This window comes from Lithobates pipiens, unplaced genomic scaffold (genome assembly GCF_037356315.1).
Source record: "Lithobates pipiens isolate NorthernLeopardFrog02 unplaced genomic scaffold, aLitPip1_a1.2 Scaffold_27, whole genome shotgun sequence".
NCBI lineage: Eukaryota > Metazoa > Chordata > Amphibia > Anura > Ranidae > Lithobates > Lithobates pipiens.
Genome location: NW_027507788.1, coordinates 209,543,405 through 209,564,887, shown reverse-complemented (window position 1 = coordinate 209,564,887; position 21,483 = coordinate 209,543,405). Strand labels below are relative to the sequence as shown.

The window sequence follows — 21,483 nt, the reverse complement described above, 5'->3', positions numbered from 1 at the left end:
GTAGTATATGGGGGTCCCTGGCGCTATAAAAAGCTGCGGCGAACCTAAATACCTACCTGCCTAACTAGCGTCACCTGTGACACTAATACGGCGATCAGAAAAATTATCGCTTATTAGGCTGGGTTCACACTGGAGCGATGCGGAAACGCCGCAAATCCGCGGCGGGTTCCCGCATCGCATGCCTCCCGGCGGCAGTTCACACTGCCCTATGCGAACTGCTGGGAGTGTCAGTGAAATGTTACTGACACCCCCAGATCAGTTCGCATATCGCAGTGCGATCTGCAAACTCGGATCGCATGGTGTGAACACCCATGCGATCCGATTCTGCTGCAGGCCAAAAAAAGGGTCCCGTGCGAATTTGCGGCGGTGCGGCGGGTGTGGCGGGTGCGGCGAATGGCTGAACTCGAATCGCACAGAGATCGGATGTGATTTGCACTGCAGTGCGGTGCGAATCACATTCGTTCTCATAAACCGCTGCAATGTGAACCCAGCCTTAGTGACACTGGCGACGGGGGGTGATCACGGGGTTAAACCTTTATTGGGGGGGTTAGGGGGGTACATTAGAACTAAAGGGGGCTAACTCTAACTGCCCTAACAGTTATTACAGTCACAAATGACACCAATGCAAAAAAAAAAAAAAAAAATGACATTGGTGTCACTGTGACTGGGGGGCAGGGGTAATTGGGGGGGGGGTGATCGGGGGGTAAAGGGGGGGTGTGAGTGTGCCTGGCATGTTCTACTGTGTGTGTAGAGTGTTGGTGCAACTCACCGATCCGCTCTCCTCCGTGTCGGAACGAAAAATACCGACACGGAGGAGAGAATACATCACTTCCTCTCCTGTGTTTACATTACAGGAGAGGAAGTGATGTCACGGGGGATTTCCATTCGTCGAGAGCGATCGCGAGGGGGTGGCCATGAATGAATGGCCGCCCCCTCATCCCGGATCGCTCTCGAAGGAATGCCGACCGCCGCAGGCACCGGGGGGGGGCCCGATCGGGCCCCCCACCCGCGGGCAGGCAGGGACTTATATATACGCCCATATGCCTGCCCGTGCCATCGTCGTGCGGCGGTCGGCAAGTGGTTAAGCACCACCATCCAAGTGGACATAGAGTTAGATTATAATTATGCGGAGAGAAGTGAGGCCATGCCCGAAGCATGGCGAGGGGCCCTGTGGCAAAGTGGTCTTACAACAGTGTTGGAACGCATATGGCGGCGTCACGCATGCGCACTCCAGCAGGTGGAAAAATGTGATGGGTCACTGAATGTGACGAAACACCCCCTCGCTCATATAAGCACAGTTTATACAAAGTCCTGTACCCCCTTTTTTGCCTCTTATAAAATCTATAAATGTAACAACCTCAGAAGCAGACAAGCGTACCTTTTAACTCCCAGGCAAGTGATAAAGCTTGTGGCTTTTTTGACCTCTACTGTAAAGTTATGCATGTGGTAACCCAAGCCATAGAGAGACTTAATTGTCCTGGGGACATGCACTGAGCTGTAGATAGACAGGTACCATCATTCCCTAGAGCAGTGATATGCAATTAGTGGACCTCCAGCTGTTGCAGAACTACAAGTCCCATGAGGCATAGCAAGACTGACAGCCACAAGCATGACACCCAGAGGCAGAGGCATGATGGGACTTGTAGTTTTGCAACAGCTGGAGGTCCGCTAATTGCATATTCCTTGCCTAGAGCCAGGCCTGGCACATGCAAGATGTGAATACTACCTTGGAGTGAAAATACACTTTTTAGTGGCTGCGTCTGGGGTCTGTCATCACATTTCCATAGCAAAACGGTAAAATTGCAACACACACAGTCAGCTATATAACTAACAAATCAGAGGGTCAAGTCATTAAAAGTACAAAATACGGAAGTATTTGCTAGCTATTGCCAGCCAGCAAAAGAAAGCTAATTCAAAACTTGGTTTTATGTGATTATAGCTGGCCGTAGGTAGCTAGGTCTGCATATCACCAGGGGCGGACTGACCATTGGGCCACTCGGGCACTGCCCGAGGGCCCCGAGCCACTAGGGGGACCCATCAGGGTTGGCAGCCTCAGTAAAACCAGGGACAGTATGTAAAAATCTATGTTTTTTTACATCTGTCTCTGAAATGTCCCTTACCGACATCCTTTTGGTCTAAAAATCCCAAGATTATAGCTGCCCCACCTCTCCAGTACCTTCTCAGCCAATAGAAACATATCTGTGTATACTGTGTGTACATGTATGTGTATACTGTGTGATTGTATACTGTGTTTGTGTATACTTTGTGGCCCCATCATCTTGGATTGTTTGGGGGCCCCATAATCTCCTATTGCTCGGGGGCCCCATGAGTTGTCAGTCCACCCCTGCATATCACTGACTATCAGTGGGCCACTCTGTTGTTCTCTGTGGGTAATGGAATCTGCAGACCCTCGTGAGTGATGCAGGCTATTCGCTTCTGAAAATGTGGTCTTTGGGCCACTGTGGGTGATGCAGTCTGTTGACCTCTAGAACTGATGTAGTCTGTAGGCCCACTGTGTGAAGCAGTTTGTGGGCTCTGCGATTAAGGCAATTTATTGGCCTCTGCAGTGAAGTAGTCTGTGGGCCACTGTGAGTTAAGCAATCAGTCGGCTCCTGTGGACACTGTAGTCTGCAGACACCTACGAATGACACAGTCTGTGGACCACTACGGACGGTACAGTCTTTGGGCCCTTTTTGGATGATGCAAACTGTGGACACCGTAGGTAACACAAACTATCGACTCGTATTAACCACATAGTTGACAAACCCCTAAAGTTGAGATGAGTCTGTGGACCTATGCGGATGGCACAGTCTTTTTTGAGAGATACAGAGAGTTCTTTACCAAAGGCAAATCCACTTTGCACTACAAGTGCAAACTACAAGTGCAAAGTGCACTTGAAATTGCACTGAAAATGCACTTGGAAGTGCAGTCGCTGTAGATCCGAGGGGGACATGCAAGGAAAAAAAAAACAGCATTTTAGCTTCCACATGACTGGATAATAAAATCAGCAGAGCTTCCCCTCATTTCAGTTCTACCCCCTCAGATTTACAGCGCCTGCATTTAAAAGTGCAATTTCAAGTGCACTTTGCAGTTGTAGTGCAAAGTGGATTTACCTTTCGTAAATAACCCCCACAGTCTGCTAGTCTATGTAAATGATGTAGACTCTGGGTCCCAGTGGATGGTGTGGTCTTTGGGGCCCTGTGAGTGAAGCAATCTGTATAACCCTGTAGCTAAATTAGTCTGCAGGCTTCTATGAGTGAAATAGTCTTTAGGCCACTATGGATGATGCAGTTTTTGTGTCCTTTTGGATGATGCAATCTGTGGACCCTGTAAGTGACGCAATCTATGGACTTGCATTAACCAAGTAGTCAATGGACACCTAAGAATGAGACCATTTGTTGTCCTGTGTGGATGGCACAGACTGTGGACCCCTTTGAGTTATGCAGTCTGTTGATCTATGTAAATGGTGTAGACTTGGGGCCCCAGTAAAGCAACCTGTGGGCTCCTGTAGCTAGATTAATCTGTAGGCTCCTATGAGTGACATCATCTGTAGGCCACTATGGATGGTGCAGTTTTTGGATAATGCAATCTGTGGACCCTGTAAGTGATGCAGTCTATGGACTTGCAATAACCACGTAGTCTGTGGTCCCACGTGGATGGCACAGACTGTGCACCCCTTTGAGTTATACAGTCTGTTGATCTATGTAAATGGCGTAGACTCGGGCCCCAGTAAAGCAATCTGTGGGCTCCTGTAGCTAGAGTAATCTGTAGGCTCCTATGAGTGACATCATCTGTAGGCCACTATGGATGGTGCAGTTTTTGGATAATGCAATCTGTGGACCCTGTAAGTGATGCAGTCTATGGACTTGCATTAACCACGTAGTCTGTGGTCCCACGTGGATGGCACAGTCTGTGGGCCCCTTTGAGTGATGCAGTCTGTTGGTCTATGTAAATGATATATACTCTGGGCTCCAGTGAATGGTGCAGTCTTCAGGCCCCCATGAGTACCATAACCTGTTCTGCTATGGTTGATGCTTTCTCCATCTCTTGAGCGCTGCTCTTCGTGGTGAGTGATGGTGTCAGCTTCATATAATGTTTTCTCTTCTTATTGTACCACGCTCCCAGAGGAGAGGATGCCGCATGTCAATAAAGCTACAAATCTCTGCTGATGCCCATGTATTATTCATGAATGAGAGGTCTGCACTGCTCGGGGGATAGTTTAACCCCTCAGAGCCTGCTCTCTGTTTACATAATAGCAGCTTATGAAGTCATAACCTCCCCTCATTCTCCTGGATTGTTTGTACGGTTCGGCCACCCAACGTCTTTTTCTCTTGGCTAATTTCACCATGTTCTGAGGGAAATGACTACTAGATTATGACTTGTGTTAAATCGGTGCGGCTTGATACGACAGATAACACAACACCTCCCTGGGGTAGAGCAATACAGTGTGTCTAGTTATGTCCTGTATAATTCACCTAACTCCGTAATAACTCTCTGCACCCCGTCAGTGTGTATTGCTGGGAATCGCACAGCCTGGCATCCTGCTGGAGAAAGTGAATATAATCACCTCATGCTCAACGGTATTGGCTGCACATGATCAGTTATCTGCTTCATTTCTCTAACATAACTCAGCTTGGGGTTATTATGGAAAGTACCTGTTGTATTTAGCTAGAGATGGTTTTCGCATATAGAAAATAAAGTACAGTTCAGTGTTAATATGTTTTAAGTGCACCCTAAACCTTCGTATTAATGAGTTATTGTAGATTAGTTATTGTTGACCAGCCATAGAAGGTTGAGGAACTACAACGACCAACATGCAACCTTTGTATTAAAGAGTTATTGTAGATTAGTTATTGTTGACCAGCCATAGAAGGTTGAGGAACTACAACGACCAACATGCAACCTTTGTATTAAAGAGTTATTGTAGATTAGTTATTGTTAACGAGCCATAGAAGGTTGAGGAACTACAACGACCAACATGCAACCTTTGTATTAAAGAGTTATTGTAGATTAGTTATTGTTAACGAGCCATAGAAGGTTGAGGAACTACAACCACCAACATGCAACCTTTGTATTAAAGAGTTATTGTAGATTAGTTATTGTTAACCAGCCATAGAAGGTTGAGGAACTACAACCACCAACATGTAACCTTTGTATTAAAGATTTATTGTAGATTATTTATTGTTAACCAGTCATTGAAGGTTGAGGAACTACACCCACCAACATGCAACCTTTGTATTAAAGATTTATTGTAGATTAGTTATTGTTGACCAGCCATAGAAGGTTGAGGAACTACAACCACCAACATGTAACCTTTGTATTAAAGATTTATTGTAGATTAGTTATTGTTAACCAGTTATTGAAGGTTGAGGAACTACACCCACCAACATGTAACCTTTGTATTAAAGATTTATTGTAGATTAGTTATTGTTAACCAGTTATTGAAGGTTGAGGAACTACACCCACCAACATGCAACCTTTGTATTAAAGATTTATTGTAGATTAGTTATTGTTGACCAGCCATAGAAGGTTGAGGAACTACAACCACCAACATGAAACCTTTGTATTAAAGAGTTATTGGGAATCAGTTATTGTTGGCTAGTCATCAAAGGTTGAGGAACCACACCCACCACCATGCAACCTTTGTATACAACCACCAATATAAAATCTTTGTATTAAAGAGTTATTGTAGATCAATTATTGTTGAACATTCATCAAAGGTTGAGGTACTACAACCACCAGCATACAACCTTTGTATTAAAGAGTTATTGTAGATCAATTATTGTTGATCATTCATTAAAGGTTGAGGTACTACAACCACCAGCATACAACCTTTGTATTAAAGAGTTATTGTAGATCAATTATTGTTGACCATTTATCAAAGGTTGAAGAACTACAAAAACCAACATGCAACCTTTAAATTAAAGAGTCATTATAGATAAGCCATCAGAGGTTGAGGAACTACAACAACCGACATGCAACTTTTGTATTAAAAAGTTATTGTAGATCAATTATTGTTGACCAGCCATCAAAGGTTGAGGAACTACAATCACTTACATGCAACCTATGTATTAAAAAGGTTATTGTAGATCAGCAATCAAAAGTTGAGAAACTATACCCACGAACATGCAATATTTGTATTAACCCCCATACACACTATCAGTTTTTCCTTCAGATTTACCAAAACCATATAATATGAGGTCAAACCTTAGGCGTTTCAATTTGTATGCAATCAGGCAGACCCTTGCACTACATGGTTTTGGTAAACCTGAAGAAAAAACATAGCAGAACAACTGATAGTGTGTATGGGGCTTTAGAGAGCTATTGTAGATCAATTATTGTCGACCATTTATCAAAGTTTGAGGTACTACAACCATCAGTATGCAACCTTTGTGTTAAAGAGTTATTGTAGATCGATTATTGTTGACCAGCCATCAAAGGTTGAGGAACTATAACCACCAACACGCAACCTTTGTATTAAAAGGTTATTGTAGATCAGCCATTAAAGGTTGAGGAATTACAACCACCAACATACATGGGCAGGTAGAGGCTAGTAAACAGAGGCATGTTGCCCTTTTCTTATGCCGTAGATTCAATCTCTGTCAGTCACCTCTTGCAGCCAATTTCGTATTATCCTTTAATTATGCTGTTACGCTAAACTGGTACTATCTGATGCTAAATGCTTTTGTTTATGGTGCCTTGGACATGGGGCCATTTACGTGCAGTGCATCCCTTCCGGCAATTTTGTGCACCCTGGAGAAACAAGTTCAGCAAGCCAGGCATGCTGCCTGGAGCCTGTCAAATTCTATTGCAAGCTGTGGCTGGACAGGGCTGAATTCTTTACTGAGTGGTACCCAAGTCTAGGACCCTGTGCTTTCAGGGATGAAGTTCCAAAACACCGGTCTGTACCTGCCCCTACTGGGTGCACTAAATTGATGCACTGCACCTAGATGATCCAGTTATGCATGGGGCCTATGAGTAAGCCCTCAGCATACTCCTATAAATGTAAAGCTTTTTTTTTTATTATTATTTCTCGGGGTGAGGAGGGGTTAGAGGCGCTGTCAGATACGTATTACTGTCTGTGTCCCTATTTCAGGAATTTCTCCTCACTTCTCATTTTACCTTTAGGACAGGAAGTGATGGGGAAATCTCTCCAACGGGGCCGAAAAAAACAAAAACACATTTTTAGTAGCATGGAGAAGGGTAAGAAAGCCTAAAAGCATTTCTACTTTTGTCTGTGCCTTATTGTCCCAGTGGCAACCACACTTCCTATTTTTTGTTACATGGACAGGAAGTCCCAATAGAGTCATAGATAGAATTAAAACCTACACAAAAGAATTCCTTTACAGTGGAGCAAGGAGCAGTCCTCCATGTAGGGTGATTAGAGTTTAAAGCTGGTCATGGACTGATCAAATTTCGCCAGGGACCGGACAAATTGGTATCAGTGTGTGGCTATCCTTGCTTGACAGAAGTCAGTTGTTTAACCACCTTCAGACCGGACCATTTTGCTGGTAAATGACCAGAGGTCTTTTTACAATTTGGCACTGCGCTGCTTTAACTGGTAATTGCGCGGTCATGCAATGTTGTACCCAAACAAAATTTGCGTCCTTTTCTTCCCACAAATAGAGCTTTCTTTTGATGGTATTTGATTGCCTCTGCGATTTTTATTTTTTGCGATATAAACGTAAAAAGACCGCAAATTTTGAAAAAAAATGATATTTTCTACTTTTTGTTATTAGAAAAATCCAATAAACTCAATTTTAGTCATACATTTAGGCCAAAATGTATTCAGCCACATGTCTTTGGTAAAAAAAAAGTCAATAATTGTATATTTATTGGTTTGCGCAAAAGTTGTCACATCTACAAACTAAGGTACGTTTTCTGGAATTTACGCAGCTTTTAATTTATGACTGCCTATCTCAGTTCTTGAGGTGCTAAAATGGCAGGGCAGTACAAAACCCCCCCAAATGACCCCATTTTGGAAAGTAGACACCCTAAGGAAATTGATAAGTGGCATGTTGAGCCCATTGAATATTTTATTTTTTTGCCTCAAGCGATTGAATAATGACAAAAATTTATTTATTTATTTTTTTTTTTTACACAAAGTTGTCACTAAATGATATATTGCTCACACATGCTATGGGCGTATGTGAAATGACACCCAAAATAAATTCTGCTGCTTCTCCTGAGTACGGGGATACCACATATGTGGGACTTTTTGGGAGCCTAGCCGCGTACGGGGCCCCGAAAACCAAGCACCGCCTTCAGGCTTTCTAAGGGCGTAAATTTTTTATTTCACTTCTCACTACCTATTACAGTTTTGAAGGCCATAAAATGCCAAGATGGCACAAAACCCCCACAAATGACCCCATTTTAGAAAGTAGACACCCCAAGCTATTTGCTGAGAGGCATGTTGAGTCCATGGAATATTTTATATTTTGCCACAAGTTGCGGGAAAATTACAAACTTTTTTTTTTTTTTCACAAAGTTGTCACTAAATGATATATTGCTCACGCATGCCATGGGCATATGTGAAATGACACCCCAAAATAAATTCTGCTGCTTCTCCTGAGTACGGGGATACCACATATGTGGGACTTTTTGGGAGCCTAGCCGCGTACGGGGCCCCGAAAACCAAGCACCGCCTTCAGGCTTTCTAAGGGCGTTACAGTTTTGAAGGCCATAAAATGCCAAGATGGCACAAACCCCCCCCCAAATGACCCAATTTTGGAAAGTAGACACCCCTAAATTTAGGGGTACACTAGTGAGACTAGGTAATAAATGGCGGGTGCCCTGAAACAATAAAAAAAATAACTAACCAACCAGCGTCACCTGTAACAGTTATATGGTGATCACTGGTGAAAGGGTTAACTAGGGGGCAATCAGGGGGCTTTATGCGGTAGTATATGGGGGTCCCTGGCGCTATAAAAAGCTGCGGCGAACCTAAATACCTACCTGCCTAACTAGCGTCACCTGTGACACTAATACAGTGATCAGAAAAACGATCGCTTATTAGGCTGGGTTCACACTGGAGCGATGTGGGAACGCCACGAATGCGCGGCGGGGTCCCGCATCACATGCCTCCCGGCGGCAGTTCACACTGCCCTATGCGAACTGCTGGGAGTGTCAGTGAAATGTTAATGACACCCCCAGATCAGTTCGCATATCGCAGTGCGATCTGCAAACTCGGATCGCATGGTGTGAACACCCATGCGATCCGATTCTGCTGCGGACCAAAAAAAGGGTCCCGTGCGAGTTTGCGGCGGGTGCGGCGGGTGCGACACAAATTCAGCCATACTATCTGTATGGCTGAACTCGAATCGCACAGAGATTGGATGTGATTTGCACTGCAGTGCGGTGCGAATCACATCCGTTCTCATAAACCGCTGCAATGTGAACCCAGCCTTAGTGACACTGGCGACGGGGGGTGATCACGGGGTTAAACCTTTATTGGGGGGGTTAGGGGGGTACCTTAGAACTAAAGGGGGCTAACCCTAACTGCCCTAACAGTTATTAGTCACAAATGACACCCGCCGGGTGATCAGGGGGTTAAACCTTTATTAGGTAATAAATGGCGGGTGCCCTGAAACTATAAAAAAATAACTAACCAACCAGCGTCACCTGTAACAGTTATATGGTGATCACTGGTGAAAGGGTTAACTAGGGGGCAATCAGGGGGCTTTATGCGGTAGTATATGGGGGTCCCTGGCGCTATAAAAAGCTGCGGCGAACCTAAATACCTACCTGCCTAACTAGCGTCACCTGTGACACTAATACAGCGATCAGAAAAATGATCGCTTATTAGGCTGGGTTCACACTGGAGCGATGCGGGAACGCCATGAATCCGCGGCGGGTTCCCGCATCGAATGCCTCCCGGCGGCAGTTCACACTGCCCTATGCGAACTGCTGGGAGTGTCAGTGAAATGTTAATGACACCCCCAGATCAGTTCGCATATCGCAGTGCGATCTGCAAACTCGGATCGCATGGTGTGAACACCCATGCGATCCGATTCTGCTGCGGGCCAAAAAAAGGGTCCCGTGCGAATTTGCGGCGGGTGCGACATGAATTCAGCCATACTATCTGTATGGCTGAACTCGAATCGCACAGAGATCGGATGTGATTTGCACTGCAGTGCGGTGCGAATCACATTCGTTCTCATAAACCGCTGCAATGTGAACCCAGCCTTAGCGACACTGGCGAGGGGGGGTGATCACGGGGTTAAACCTTTATTGGGGGGGTTAGGGGGGCACATTAGAACTAAAGGGGGCTAACCCTAACTGCCCTAACAGTTATTACAGTCACAAATGACACCAATGCAAAAAAAAAAAAAAAATGCAATTGGTGTCACTGTGACTGGGGGGGGCAGGGGTAATTGGGGGGTGATCGGGGGGTAAAGGGGGGGTGTGAGTGTGCCTGGCATGTTCTACTGTGTAGTGTAGTGCTTGTGCAACTCACCGATGCTCTCTCCTCGGTGCCGGAACGAAAAATACCGACACGGAGGAGAGAATACATCACTTCCTCTCCTGTGTTTACATTACAGGAGAGGAAGTGATGTCACGGGACATTTTCATTCGTCGGGAGCGATCGCGAGGGGGTGGCCATGAATGAATGGCCGTCCCCTCGTCCGGGATCGCTCCCGAACGAATACCGACCGCCGCAGGCACCGGGCGGGGGCCCGATCGGGCCCCCGACCCGCGGGCAGGCAAGGACGTACATGTAAGCCCTTATGCCTGCCCGTGCCATTCTGTCGACGTACATCGTCGTGCGGCGGTCGGCAAGTGGTTAATTGACTTCTGTGAAAGGAACAGTGGAAAAACTGAAGTTGCTGATTAGTGTATTCTGGCAGTGGCGCGTCCCGCTGGATTGACTTCAGTACAACGAGCCTGCCCATAGATGAATCTCGGCCGAGTCCCTTTTTAAAAGGCTTCAGGCTTTTAGCGTTATCTCGGCCAAAAAAGGAGGTGAGCATACAGTGTTTATCTCAATTCAACTGTTATCTGAAAAGATACTCTTATGCCCAGTGCACACGAGCGGAATTTCCATTGGAAAAATCTTGGATGGTTTTTCCGACGGAATTCGGCTCAAGCTTGGCTTGCATACACACGGTCACACAAATGTTCTCTGAACTTACGACCGTCAAGAACGCGGTGACGTACAACACTACGATGAGCCGAGAAAATGAAGTTCAATGCTTCAGAGCATGCGTCGAATTGTTTCTGAGCATGCGTAGGAATTTTGCGTGTCGGAATTGGTACAGACGATTGGAATTTCCGTTCGGAACTTTTTCCGACCGAAAAATTGAGAACCTGCTCTCAATCTTTTGCTGGCGGGAATTCAGCCAGCAAAAGTCAGATGGAGCATACACACGGTTGGAATTTCCGACCAAAAGCTCACAACCAACTTTTGCTCGCGGAATTTCCGATCGTGTGTACGGGGCATAAAAAGTGCTACTAAACCCGGGAAAAAGTGCTACTAAACTCTGTATTCACTATATCTGGTCTCCCACGGTACACAGAACATGGAAATGCTATTATTTTAGTAAATATAAACTGCTAAATACCTTTTCCCATCAGCAGTATATAGCAGTCTTGTGACTTCTATCAGTTACTGATTGTCCTATGAGGCTGCAGGACCCCTGACCCTCTGTCTAGACAGTGCTGATTGACCCTGTGCTGATCACATGCACCTTCCCAAGAAACAAAAGCAATACACGCCAAACTGAGCATGGATTGGGGACAGTGGAAGAAGGAGAGGATCAGAGAAGACAGGATGAAACAGCCTTTTTACACAATGCAGAAGATTAACCCTTTAGGTTCCACAATGAATATAACACGCATGCTTTACATCAGAGATATGCAATTAGCGGACCTCCAGCATAGAACTACAAGTCTCATGAGGCATAGCAAGACTCTATCAGCCACAAGCATGACTCTCAGATGCAAAGGCATGATGGGACTTGTAGTTTTGCAACAGCTGGAGGTCCGCTAATTGCATATCCCTGCTTTACATCATATACAGACTGATTTTACTGTTGAGGGTTTAGTAACACTTGAAACCGGCCATAGATGGTTCCAATCTCAACAGGGACAGACCAAGATTTGAACCATGTATGGGCAGGCTGATTGTACCCAAGGTGATCAATCGATCACCTTGGGTACAACCAGCCTGTTGGATTTTTCATGAGATTATTCACTAGTAGGGATGAGCTCGGTGTTCGTCTCGAACATCGGCCGTTCATCTGTTTGGCGAATTCAGAACTTTTTGGCCCGTTTGCACCAAATTTGCGTGGCACGAATGGCCCACAATGCACTACGCCATCGCAGTGCATTGCTGGCTCATGATTGGCCAAGCATGCACTGTGACCCCACATGCTTGGCCAATCACAGCGCCGGCAGCGAGGAGAGCCATAATTGGCCACAGGCAGGATGCCTGTGGACAATTATAGCTCAGGGGATTTAGTACACGCCACACACTATATAAGGCCGCCGTCGCGGCAGCCTTGTGTAGTGTGTTCCGGCGTGCAGGGAAAGAGCAGCATAGGCAGGGACAGTGTGTTCTTTTCTCAGGCATCTGCAGGAGTTAAAGTGGGTTTTGTGTACCTCCAGCACAATATACACCTGTATCTACCCTTTTTTGCTGGTGTTCTCTAATACAGGCACCTGCAGGAGTTAGTGGGTGTTGTGTGCCTCCAGCACAGCACAGTATACACCTGTATCTACCCTTTATTGCTGGTGTTCTCTAATACGGGCATCTGCAAGAGTTAAAGTGGGTGTTGTGTGCCCTCAGCACAGTATACACCTGAAGATTATTGCTGGTGTTGTCTGTTGCATATCTTGCATATTAGCCTTTAAAATTAGCACTTTTGATTTCGACCGTTCGAGTCCCATAGACTTTAATAGGGTTCTAAAGTTCGTAGGAATTTTCGGTCCGTTCGAATGTTCTGGTGCGAACCGAACCGGGGGGGGGGGTGTTCGGCTCATCCCTATCCACTAGCAATAATCACTACGTGTTCTTCCGGCAGGGGTGGCTCCTCTCGCTTGGAGAACACAATAGCTCTGCTGGAAGGACTCCCCCATCAACACTGACTGTGTTGATTGGGGAATCAAGTCATTTTCTTGCCTGCAACCCATGGTGGAAGGAAAGAAAATCGATTCATCTATGGCCGGCTTTGGAGTCAATTTTGTTCTTTTTTTCCTTATAGACAGAAATAAAAACTGGACAGAAATGATAACTCTTCTCCATTCTATCAAAATAGTTGACTAGCGCTAGTATTTAAAGTCACGTCTGGTTAACAATGCACGTTGGCATGTTTTTCAGTTGCAAGAGCCGCCCAACTGGAAATCGCCCAGGGTTGCGCGGGCTGATGAAGTTTTGTGTGATCCGTCTCAAAACAATTATAGCAACACACAATAGGCTAGTGATGACGCTGCAAGTCATTGGGGAAAAGGTTGGCATCATTGATTATGGGAATCCATGGTCTTTCACAGATTTGTGCTCACACAGCTTGTTGAAAATCCCAGCAATGTCCTGAGAGGTTTTTGTTTTTATGGACAACTTCATAAAGACCGGTCCTCACTTGAATACATGCAATTGTGATTGTATGTTTCTTCATGGACACAGTTTTGTTTTAGAGGTAATTCTAGCTTAATTTTTGCTGTATTAGTAATAATAAACCTCTTTATTGGAGAATGCAGGTTCTGGTGTGTTGTAATAGCAATAATGCTCCAAATATCCTCCAGTGTACCGTAGGTTCCAGGAATATAGGACAATACAGAGGTACTGTAATACTCTATTAATAAAGAAGACATGTCATGAGACAATATAGCCATACAGGTTATGGTTTCATTGGGTCTCAAGCCCTACTCCACAGAAGCCATGGTTTCCATACACTACACCAGGGGTTTCCAAACTTTCTAAATAAAGGGACAATTTATTGTTCTTCAGACTTTAGGGGGGCCGGACTGTGGCCAGTGGGAGTGGACATTTTCCTTTCATTACCACATTTTGTATAAGGGGGAGGAATAGTGCCCAATCATTGGTATTACTGGGAGAAATAGTGCTAATTTATTGGCATCATTGGGAGGAATAGTGCCCCATCGTTGGTATCACTGGAAGAAATAGTGCCCCATTGTTGGTGTCAGTGGGAGAAATGGTGCCCCACTGCTGGTATCAGTTGCCGGAATAGAGTCTTGTATCAATGGGAGGAATAGTTCCCCAAGGGCCAGATAAAGGCAAGGAATGGGCCACATCTGGTCCCCGGGACGCAGGTTGGAGACCAGTTTTCTAGTGCAGGGGTCTCTAAACTTTTTAAACAAGTGATCAGTTTACTGTCCTATAGACGTTAAGGGGGACGGACTGTGGCCAACAGATGTAGAAAATGCCACATCTTTAGTGAGAGGAATAACGCCACACCAGCCCTCCACCACCCCCCAGTGGGTGGAGAGCTGCCCATCATTGGTATCAGTGGGAGGAAAAGTGTTCCATTGTTGGTGTCAATGGCAGGAATTCTGCCCCCATTGTTGGTGTCAGTAGGAGATGTAGTGCCCCAAGGGCCGGAATAAAAGTAAGCTAAGGGCTGCATACGACCCCTGGGCCGCAGTTTGGAGACCACTGCACTACACTGATGTTGGCCAAAAATCCTCAAGCAGTTGTATGCAGAATTGGATAAATAGGACAGTATGACATGTATTGTAGGGTTATACTATTCCATTGGGTCCCACGCTCTACTCCATAGAAGTCATGGTTTCCATACCCTATACTGATGGTGACTGGACAGTCTTAAGCAACTGTATACAGTTTGGAATAAATGGTTCTATGATATTTACTATGATATTGGACTACATTTGCACTAATCACCTGTTGTTCTAAAAGTGAATCTGGCCAGTGAGGTGTAAAGTAATGGTTTGTATGGCCCTCACGCACTATCCTGAAATAATTCTCCTATTTTTGGGATATGTGACGGAAAGAGACTTGTGGATACCTTCTGTTTTAGGAAGGCTTTACTGTGCTAGGAAACCTGTTATGATACAAATACATGTAGTGTCCTTGCTGTCCTCTTTCTGAAAATGCTGGTTGATGGGCTATTTCCAAGCCATGAAATCAGAACCCCTAATAAGGGATGGGCTAAGGTTCACAGGACACTATCACATGACAGGAGGCCAGTTATCCAGTCAACTGCAACCTTGGAATTCCCATCTCGTGGCTGCATGTAGCAAAGGGGCAAATGTTAGTGACATCATGGACCTAATATGGCCATGTGGCCATATTAAGCCATTGATACTACCAGAATCTCCACCCATTTGTTGCATCGCCACCCTATAGGATTTAGGGATATCTGCCATTTTTCCATGGACATTTGAAAGTCCCACTCCCAAAAGAGAGGTGGGGGTAATGGCAAAGAAAACAAAGAAGGCAGAACCGCAGAAACGGCCAGCCAGGCACCCAGTGGTACCTCAATTATAACATAAGGGGTCAAAGATGATATGAATTATAGTTTTTAGATCATAATATTATTTTGTTAAATTCCTGCCAAGGCTTTGATACAGAACTTGGTGACACCAAGTGCAGGGTGGGAAATTCCATGGTCGCACCTGATTGGGCTGGCATGTGATAGAAGTTTCCCATGGGTTCAGGCCCAACTGAGTCTGACCTGAACTATAGCATCATCATTTCTTCTGATCTATCTACTTGTTCTGGGTCAGCAACTCAGAAAGACTTTGATAGCCAGGTAAAGTGGCTGTTTTCAGAAGATAACTCCTGTGGCAGCCGCTATGCCTGCTTCTTCTCTTTAAATCCATTTGGTGGTGGGGTAAGTATCTTTCAACTTCTGGTTCAGGTTCTATGCATATGTGTTACTAAGCCGTATAGAAGTATTTCATCTGCATTTCCTGTAGTAATGCTGGTTTTGTTTCATGATAGGTTGTATTAGCTCAATTGCTATCTCTTCTTTTGTCTTTTGCAGGTGGTGCACTTTACCAACCCGTTACCATGGTAACATCGCAGGGACAGGTAGTAACTCAAGCAATCCCCCAGGGGGCCATCCAGATCCAGAATGCACAGGTGAGCTGAGATGAATAGATATATGTGTCTCATTGAGGAATTAATTAGAAAGAGTCCGCCCTGACTGTACAATTCTTCATACCAGACGTTGTTTTGCTGTCTTCTATAATGACATAAAACAGCCCTGAAACAGCTGTGTGAACGCTGAATAAACGGATCTGCGTTGTAGGTTGTATCTGTGATATAATAATAGTATAGAATAAAAAATATTAAGATAATGCAACACAAGCATTTTAATAGTTGTATTTTCAAGTCAAGTATAATAATCACAGATATTCATAAATCTAACCAGAGAGCCACCCCAAGCCTCTATATCTAGACCAGACACACAGTGACTGCCATAAGCTATATATATATATATATATATATATATATATATATATATATATATATATATATATATATATATATATATATATATATATATGCACCCAATTTGTCCCAGGGTCAGTGAATGAAAACACCACATATTCTAAACAAAGCATACAACTATAACTAACCCCAAAGATTTTTCGGGTGTCACCAAGTCCTTTATCAAAGCCTAGGCATGAACTTAACAAAATAATGATTTGATTTAAAATTGGAGTTAAAAAAACATAATCCTTATATTCTTTGGCCTCTTACATTATAATTGAGGTTTCATTGGATGCCTGGCTGGCAGTTTCTGAGGTTCTGTCTTCTTTGTTTTCTTTTCCGTTACCCCACCACCTCTCCCTTTGGAGTGGGACACACTTCAGTCGGGGGACTTTTAAAATGTCCATGGAAAAATGGCTGCGGCAGATATCCTTGACCTCCTATAGGGTGGCGATAGTCTCCAATTCTTCCAAATTATTTTAAACATACAACTAACCAAGCTCTGTATCAAAGTCTAGGCATTAAATTAACAAAATTATATTTGATTTAAAATTGCATTTAAAAACCATAATCCATATCTTCATCAGCCCTATGGGCTTGAGGTCCCATTGGGTGCCTGGCTGGCAGTTTTGGCAGTTCTGTCTTGTTTGTTCTCTTTTCCAACCATCTTCTCCTCTCTTTTTGGAGTGGGATGTACTTTAGTTGAAGGACCTTTCAAATGTCCACAGAAAATTGGTTGCAGCAGTTATCACTATAGGGAGCCAATAGTATGATGGAATTACACAACATATTCCTTGGAAGCTAAGCCCACTTGCCTATTTCCATGACTGACAATCAGTTATCATCATTAGACATGTTTGAATTATTTTTCAAAGGAATTAGACAAATTCAGAAATTTGGAAATTCGTAAAAAATTTAAAATTTAAAGATTCGGAAATGAGAAAATCCGAAATTTCGCAAAAAATTCGGAAATTCAAAAGTGCAGAAATTTGAAAATAAGAACGAAAATTCAAAAGAACGAAAATCCAAAAATAAGAAGGAAAATTAGAAAACCTGAAAATTAGAAAATCTGAAATAATAACTAACTAATAATAACTATTACTAACTATGAATTAAGTTAGGGGTGTGCTCACTTTTGTTGCCAGCGCTTTAGACATTAATGGCTGTCTGTTAAGCTATTTTGAGGGGACAGCAAATTTACACTGTTATACAAGCTGTACACTCACTACTTTACATTGTAGACAAGTTTCATTTCTTCAGTGTTGTCACCTGAAAAGATATAATAAAATATTTACAAAAAATATGAGGGGTGTACTCACTTTTGTGAGATACTGTACATACTTACATTGGTCCAAGCTGGAACAATGCAAAAATTGTCTAGAATGACAAGGGAGTTAGAGATCAGGAGGTCTTGGGAGGAGCGGAGAGGACAGTTTGGGTGATATTTTGAGATGAGGTTGGTGATGTAGCTGGGGGCATAATTGTAGATGGCTTTATATGTTGCAGTTGGTATTTTTATGTTTTGGTTGTTGGGTGAGTGAAAGCCAGTGGAGTGATAGGCCGCGTACACACGGGCGGATTGTCTGCCCAACTAAGTTCGTCAGACAATCCGACAGACAGTCCGTTCAACTTTTGAATGAACGGACTTGACCACACACGATGAACAGACAGTCCGCTGAAAACGTGCGCGATGACATGTACAGCACGTACGACGGGACTAGAAAAACGACGTCCAATACACTGCAATGCAACCTTCGGCCGTGTAAACCCTTTCTGAGCATGCGCCATACTTAGTCCGTCCAACTTGCCTACACACGAGCGGACTATCCGCTGAAACCAAGTTTGGACGGACAAAACCAAGTTTCAGCGAACAAAATTACGGAAATTCCGAAAGACAAAGTCCGTCGGACTGTCCGCTGAAAAAGTCCGCTGAAGCCCACACACGAGCGGATTGTCCGCTGAAACACGGTTCAGCGGACTAAGTTGGGCAGACAATCCACCCGTGTGTACGCGGCCTTACTCTTCTCAGTAATTTGGCTTATAGTTGGCATACATGCAGTGAATGTAGTGTTTTGTCCCTATAAGCCCTTGTACACACGGTCGGACATTCCGACAACCAAATCCGTCGGATTTTGTCCAACGGATTTTGTCCGAAACTGTTGCATACACACAGTCAGACAAAGTTGTCAGAAAATCTGATCGTACTTAACGTCATGACGTTATTTAGTTAGGACAGGACTACGTTCAGGCTAGTAGCCAATAGCTTTGGTCTAGGAATTTGATCTGAGCATGCGTGGCACTTTGTCCGATCGGAATTCTCTACACATGATCGGACAAAGTCCGATCGGATCATGTTGTCGGAAAATAGCCCAGCTGGAAAACTTGGTCCGTCGGATACTCCGACGGAAACAGTCTGATGGAGCCCACACACTGTCTGGTTATCCGACAACACGGTCCTATCGGACATTGTGTGTACAAGGGCTAAGATTTTTTTAATGCCAGTAGTAACATTTTTGGTGTTTGGTAAGCAGCTGGTAAATGGTAAAGTGAACCTGTGCTTTGTTCCAGTAGGAAATGAAATGAAATACCCAGTTCTTCTAGGTATGGGGAGCATGTAACTCTCTACCCAAACCTGCAGTATGCAGCATGGGTTGACTGAGTGGCCAATCATTAGCATTGTCATGTAGGGTGATTAGAGAGTACTTCTACGTGTAGCCATGACCTGATCACCTTGCAGCTTGCACTGACTTTTTTGTTCAATTTGGTAGACATTGGGGAGCATGTGAGCAAGATGCAGTATGGTGTCCAATATATTGTAGAAAGGTCCAACACAACACAACAAGGCCTGACAGTAGGCATGCCCATCATTTATGAACTGTAACAGTGGTCTGTAGACTTGAAAGATGCCAACAGCATCTGCAGTAAGGAGTGAAATGTAGCCTGGCCAGTGCACACCCAAAGGGGAGACTTCATGAAGCGAGGAAGACGTAGTCACTACACTGACCCTATTCGTCAGGAACCTTTCCTTTCCTCTGTCCCTGCCAGACGGGGAATCTGTCCCTTCACTAGCCATTAGCATAAAGAGTGCCAAACCCAGGAGCCGGAGTCTTAAATTGACTCTGCCTGACCCAAAGAAGGCTGCTGGAGTCAAATTGGGCACCAGCGTCCCCACGCAACTTCTTTCCCTTTTTGAATTGCTGCTTTGGTTGAGCACCCCCTGCAGTGGGTAGCACAGACTGCACCTGCCTACAAGTTTTGAATTACAAGAATTGAAGGCATGCAGCATGGCTAAAATTATGTGAACACCTCTCCAAATGATTAAGTTCAGGTGCGCATAGCCAGTTCCTTAAAGACACGGTTTGATGATTTTTGTGTGGAGCAATTTGAGTGGTCTGCACAGACTCTTTAGAACACCGATTGTGATGCAGATCTTCTCTTCTAAAATGAGTACCTATCCTTGCAAAGGCTATCTTGTCTGAATGGTCTCAAATTCCCACAGACCCACTGCAAAATCCTTCCGAAAGCCCTCCCAGGAGAACGGAGGCAGCTATAGCCATATAGGTGGTCCAACTCTTGAATTACCATAATTTTAGAGTGGGATGTCCAACAAGCTTATATAAGTGTGATCGTCAGGTGTCCACAAAATGTTGGACAAATAATGTATGTATAAGTGGTGGTTGGAAAGGTGGCCAAGCAGGGAAGCTGGGAAGGTGTTGCTTTGCCTAAAAAATGTTGGTTTACTTTAAGTGATTGTAAGGCATTCCAACTGTAACAAGAAATAATAAGGAAGCAGCAGTGACCCACTTTCTAAATGCTTGAAAACCGATTGCTAACCGCACAGTTATGAACAGCTGATGGCTAGGAATTCTAGAGATTTCATTCTAGAAACATCCTAAAAATAAACCTTATCAGCTTCCCGTGTTTATACTGTACTACTCATGTGCAGTTTGAATCTATGCTGTCAGCATGCTCACCACCACCATTTACCAACATTGTTCATGAGTGCCTGGCCCTATTGCAGAGACTTGTGAATTAGAGGTCACCCTCATTTGGTAAAAAAAGAAGAAAAAAAAATAGCTAGTATCAAAAGTTGTCACTTCCTTAAAACAGAACTAAACCCTTCCCTTCTTTACAGCCATTGAAGGTACCATTGTAGTCTCTGTTTGATCTACAGTTGCTGTGGTGCCACACACGTGATCAGCTATGACACCAGCCATTCGAGGGCTGGAGTTTGGTTGAAAGCCGGCATAAAAAAAACTGTCAACCTTAATGCCGCGTACACACGACCGGACTTTTCGACGGACTAGGTCCGACGGTCTTCCAGACGGACTTTCGGTGGAGGTCCGACTGACTTTCTGAACGAACGGACTTGGCCACACACGAAAGAACTGAGTCCATTCGAAAGTCCGTTCATTTTGAACATTGACATAAACGGGCCTAAACAAGGAAGTTCAATAGCCAGTAGCCAATAGCTGCATCATATTTGGTCCATTGGACTAGCACACAGACGAACGGGTTTCCCGATTTTTAGTCCGTCGGATAGATTTGAAACATGTTCTATTTCTAGGTCTGTCAATTTTTTTTTTATAAAAAACGGTCGGACTAGCCCACACACGATCGGATTGTCCGACGGACTGATCCCGTCGGACCTAGTCTGCCAGAAAGTCCGGTCGTGTGTGCGCATTACAGTTTTCACCAGACATGCCTTGAATGTAACTGTTTTGGAAAACCGTTAAATCTGTGATTTTAGTTCCACTTTAAATTAAGTTGGCCACAAATATTAGACCATATCTGTAATCTGAGTGTTTATGGTTGAATCTGGAATTATCATAATTATAATTTTCCAAGACTCCTTGGTTGAACCTTCTCAGCAGTGGCTCCTGGTGCTCAATTTTCTTTCGCTTGCCAGTTGCCCGCAAGGCCCCCCCAGAAAGCCCCACAATTACCCCATCCAGGTCACCGCTTCCCCCCTGCGTCTCCTCCCGAGTCCCAGCGGTTGCTTCTCCTCCTGGCCAATCCGGTCTTAGGACTCCCGCCAATCGGGTCTCAGTGTTGGAAAAAGTCAGATG

General features: G+C 44.4%; 1 protein-coding gene across 3 annotated transcripts in view; it reads left to right on the top strand.

Moving 5' to 3' along the window:
• Positions 1-21,483, top strand: part of PKNOX2 (PBX/knotted 1 homeobox 2) — a 701,154-nt gene that overhangs the window by 621,989 nt on the left and 57,682 nt on the right. For all 3 annotated transcript variants that reach the window (XM_077458198.1, XM_077458196.1, XM_077458197.1), the window contains one exon: positions 15,963-16,060. In XM_077458198.1, the coding sequence (XP_077314324.1) occupies positions 15,963-16,060 (98 nt within the window). The remainder of the gene's footprint in view (positions 1-15,962; positions 16,061-21,483) is intronic.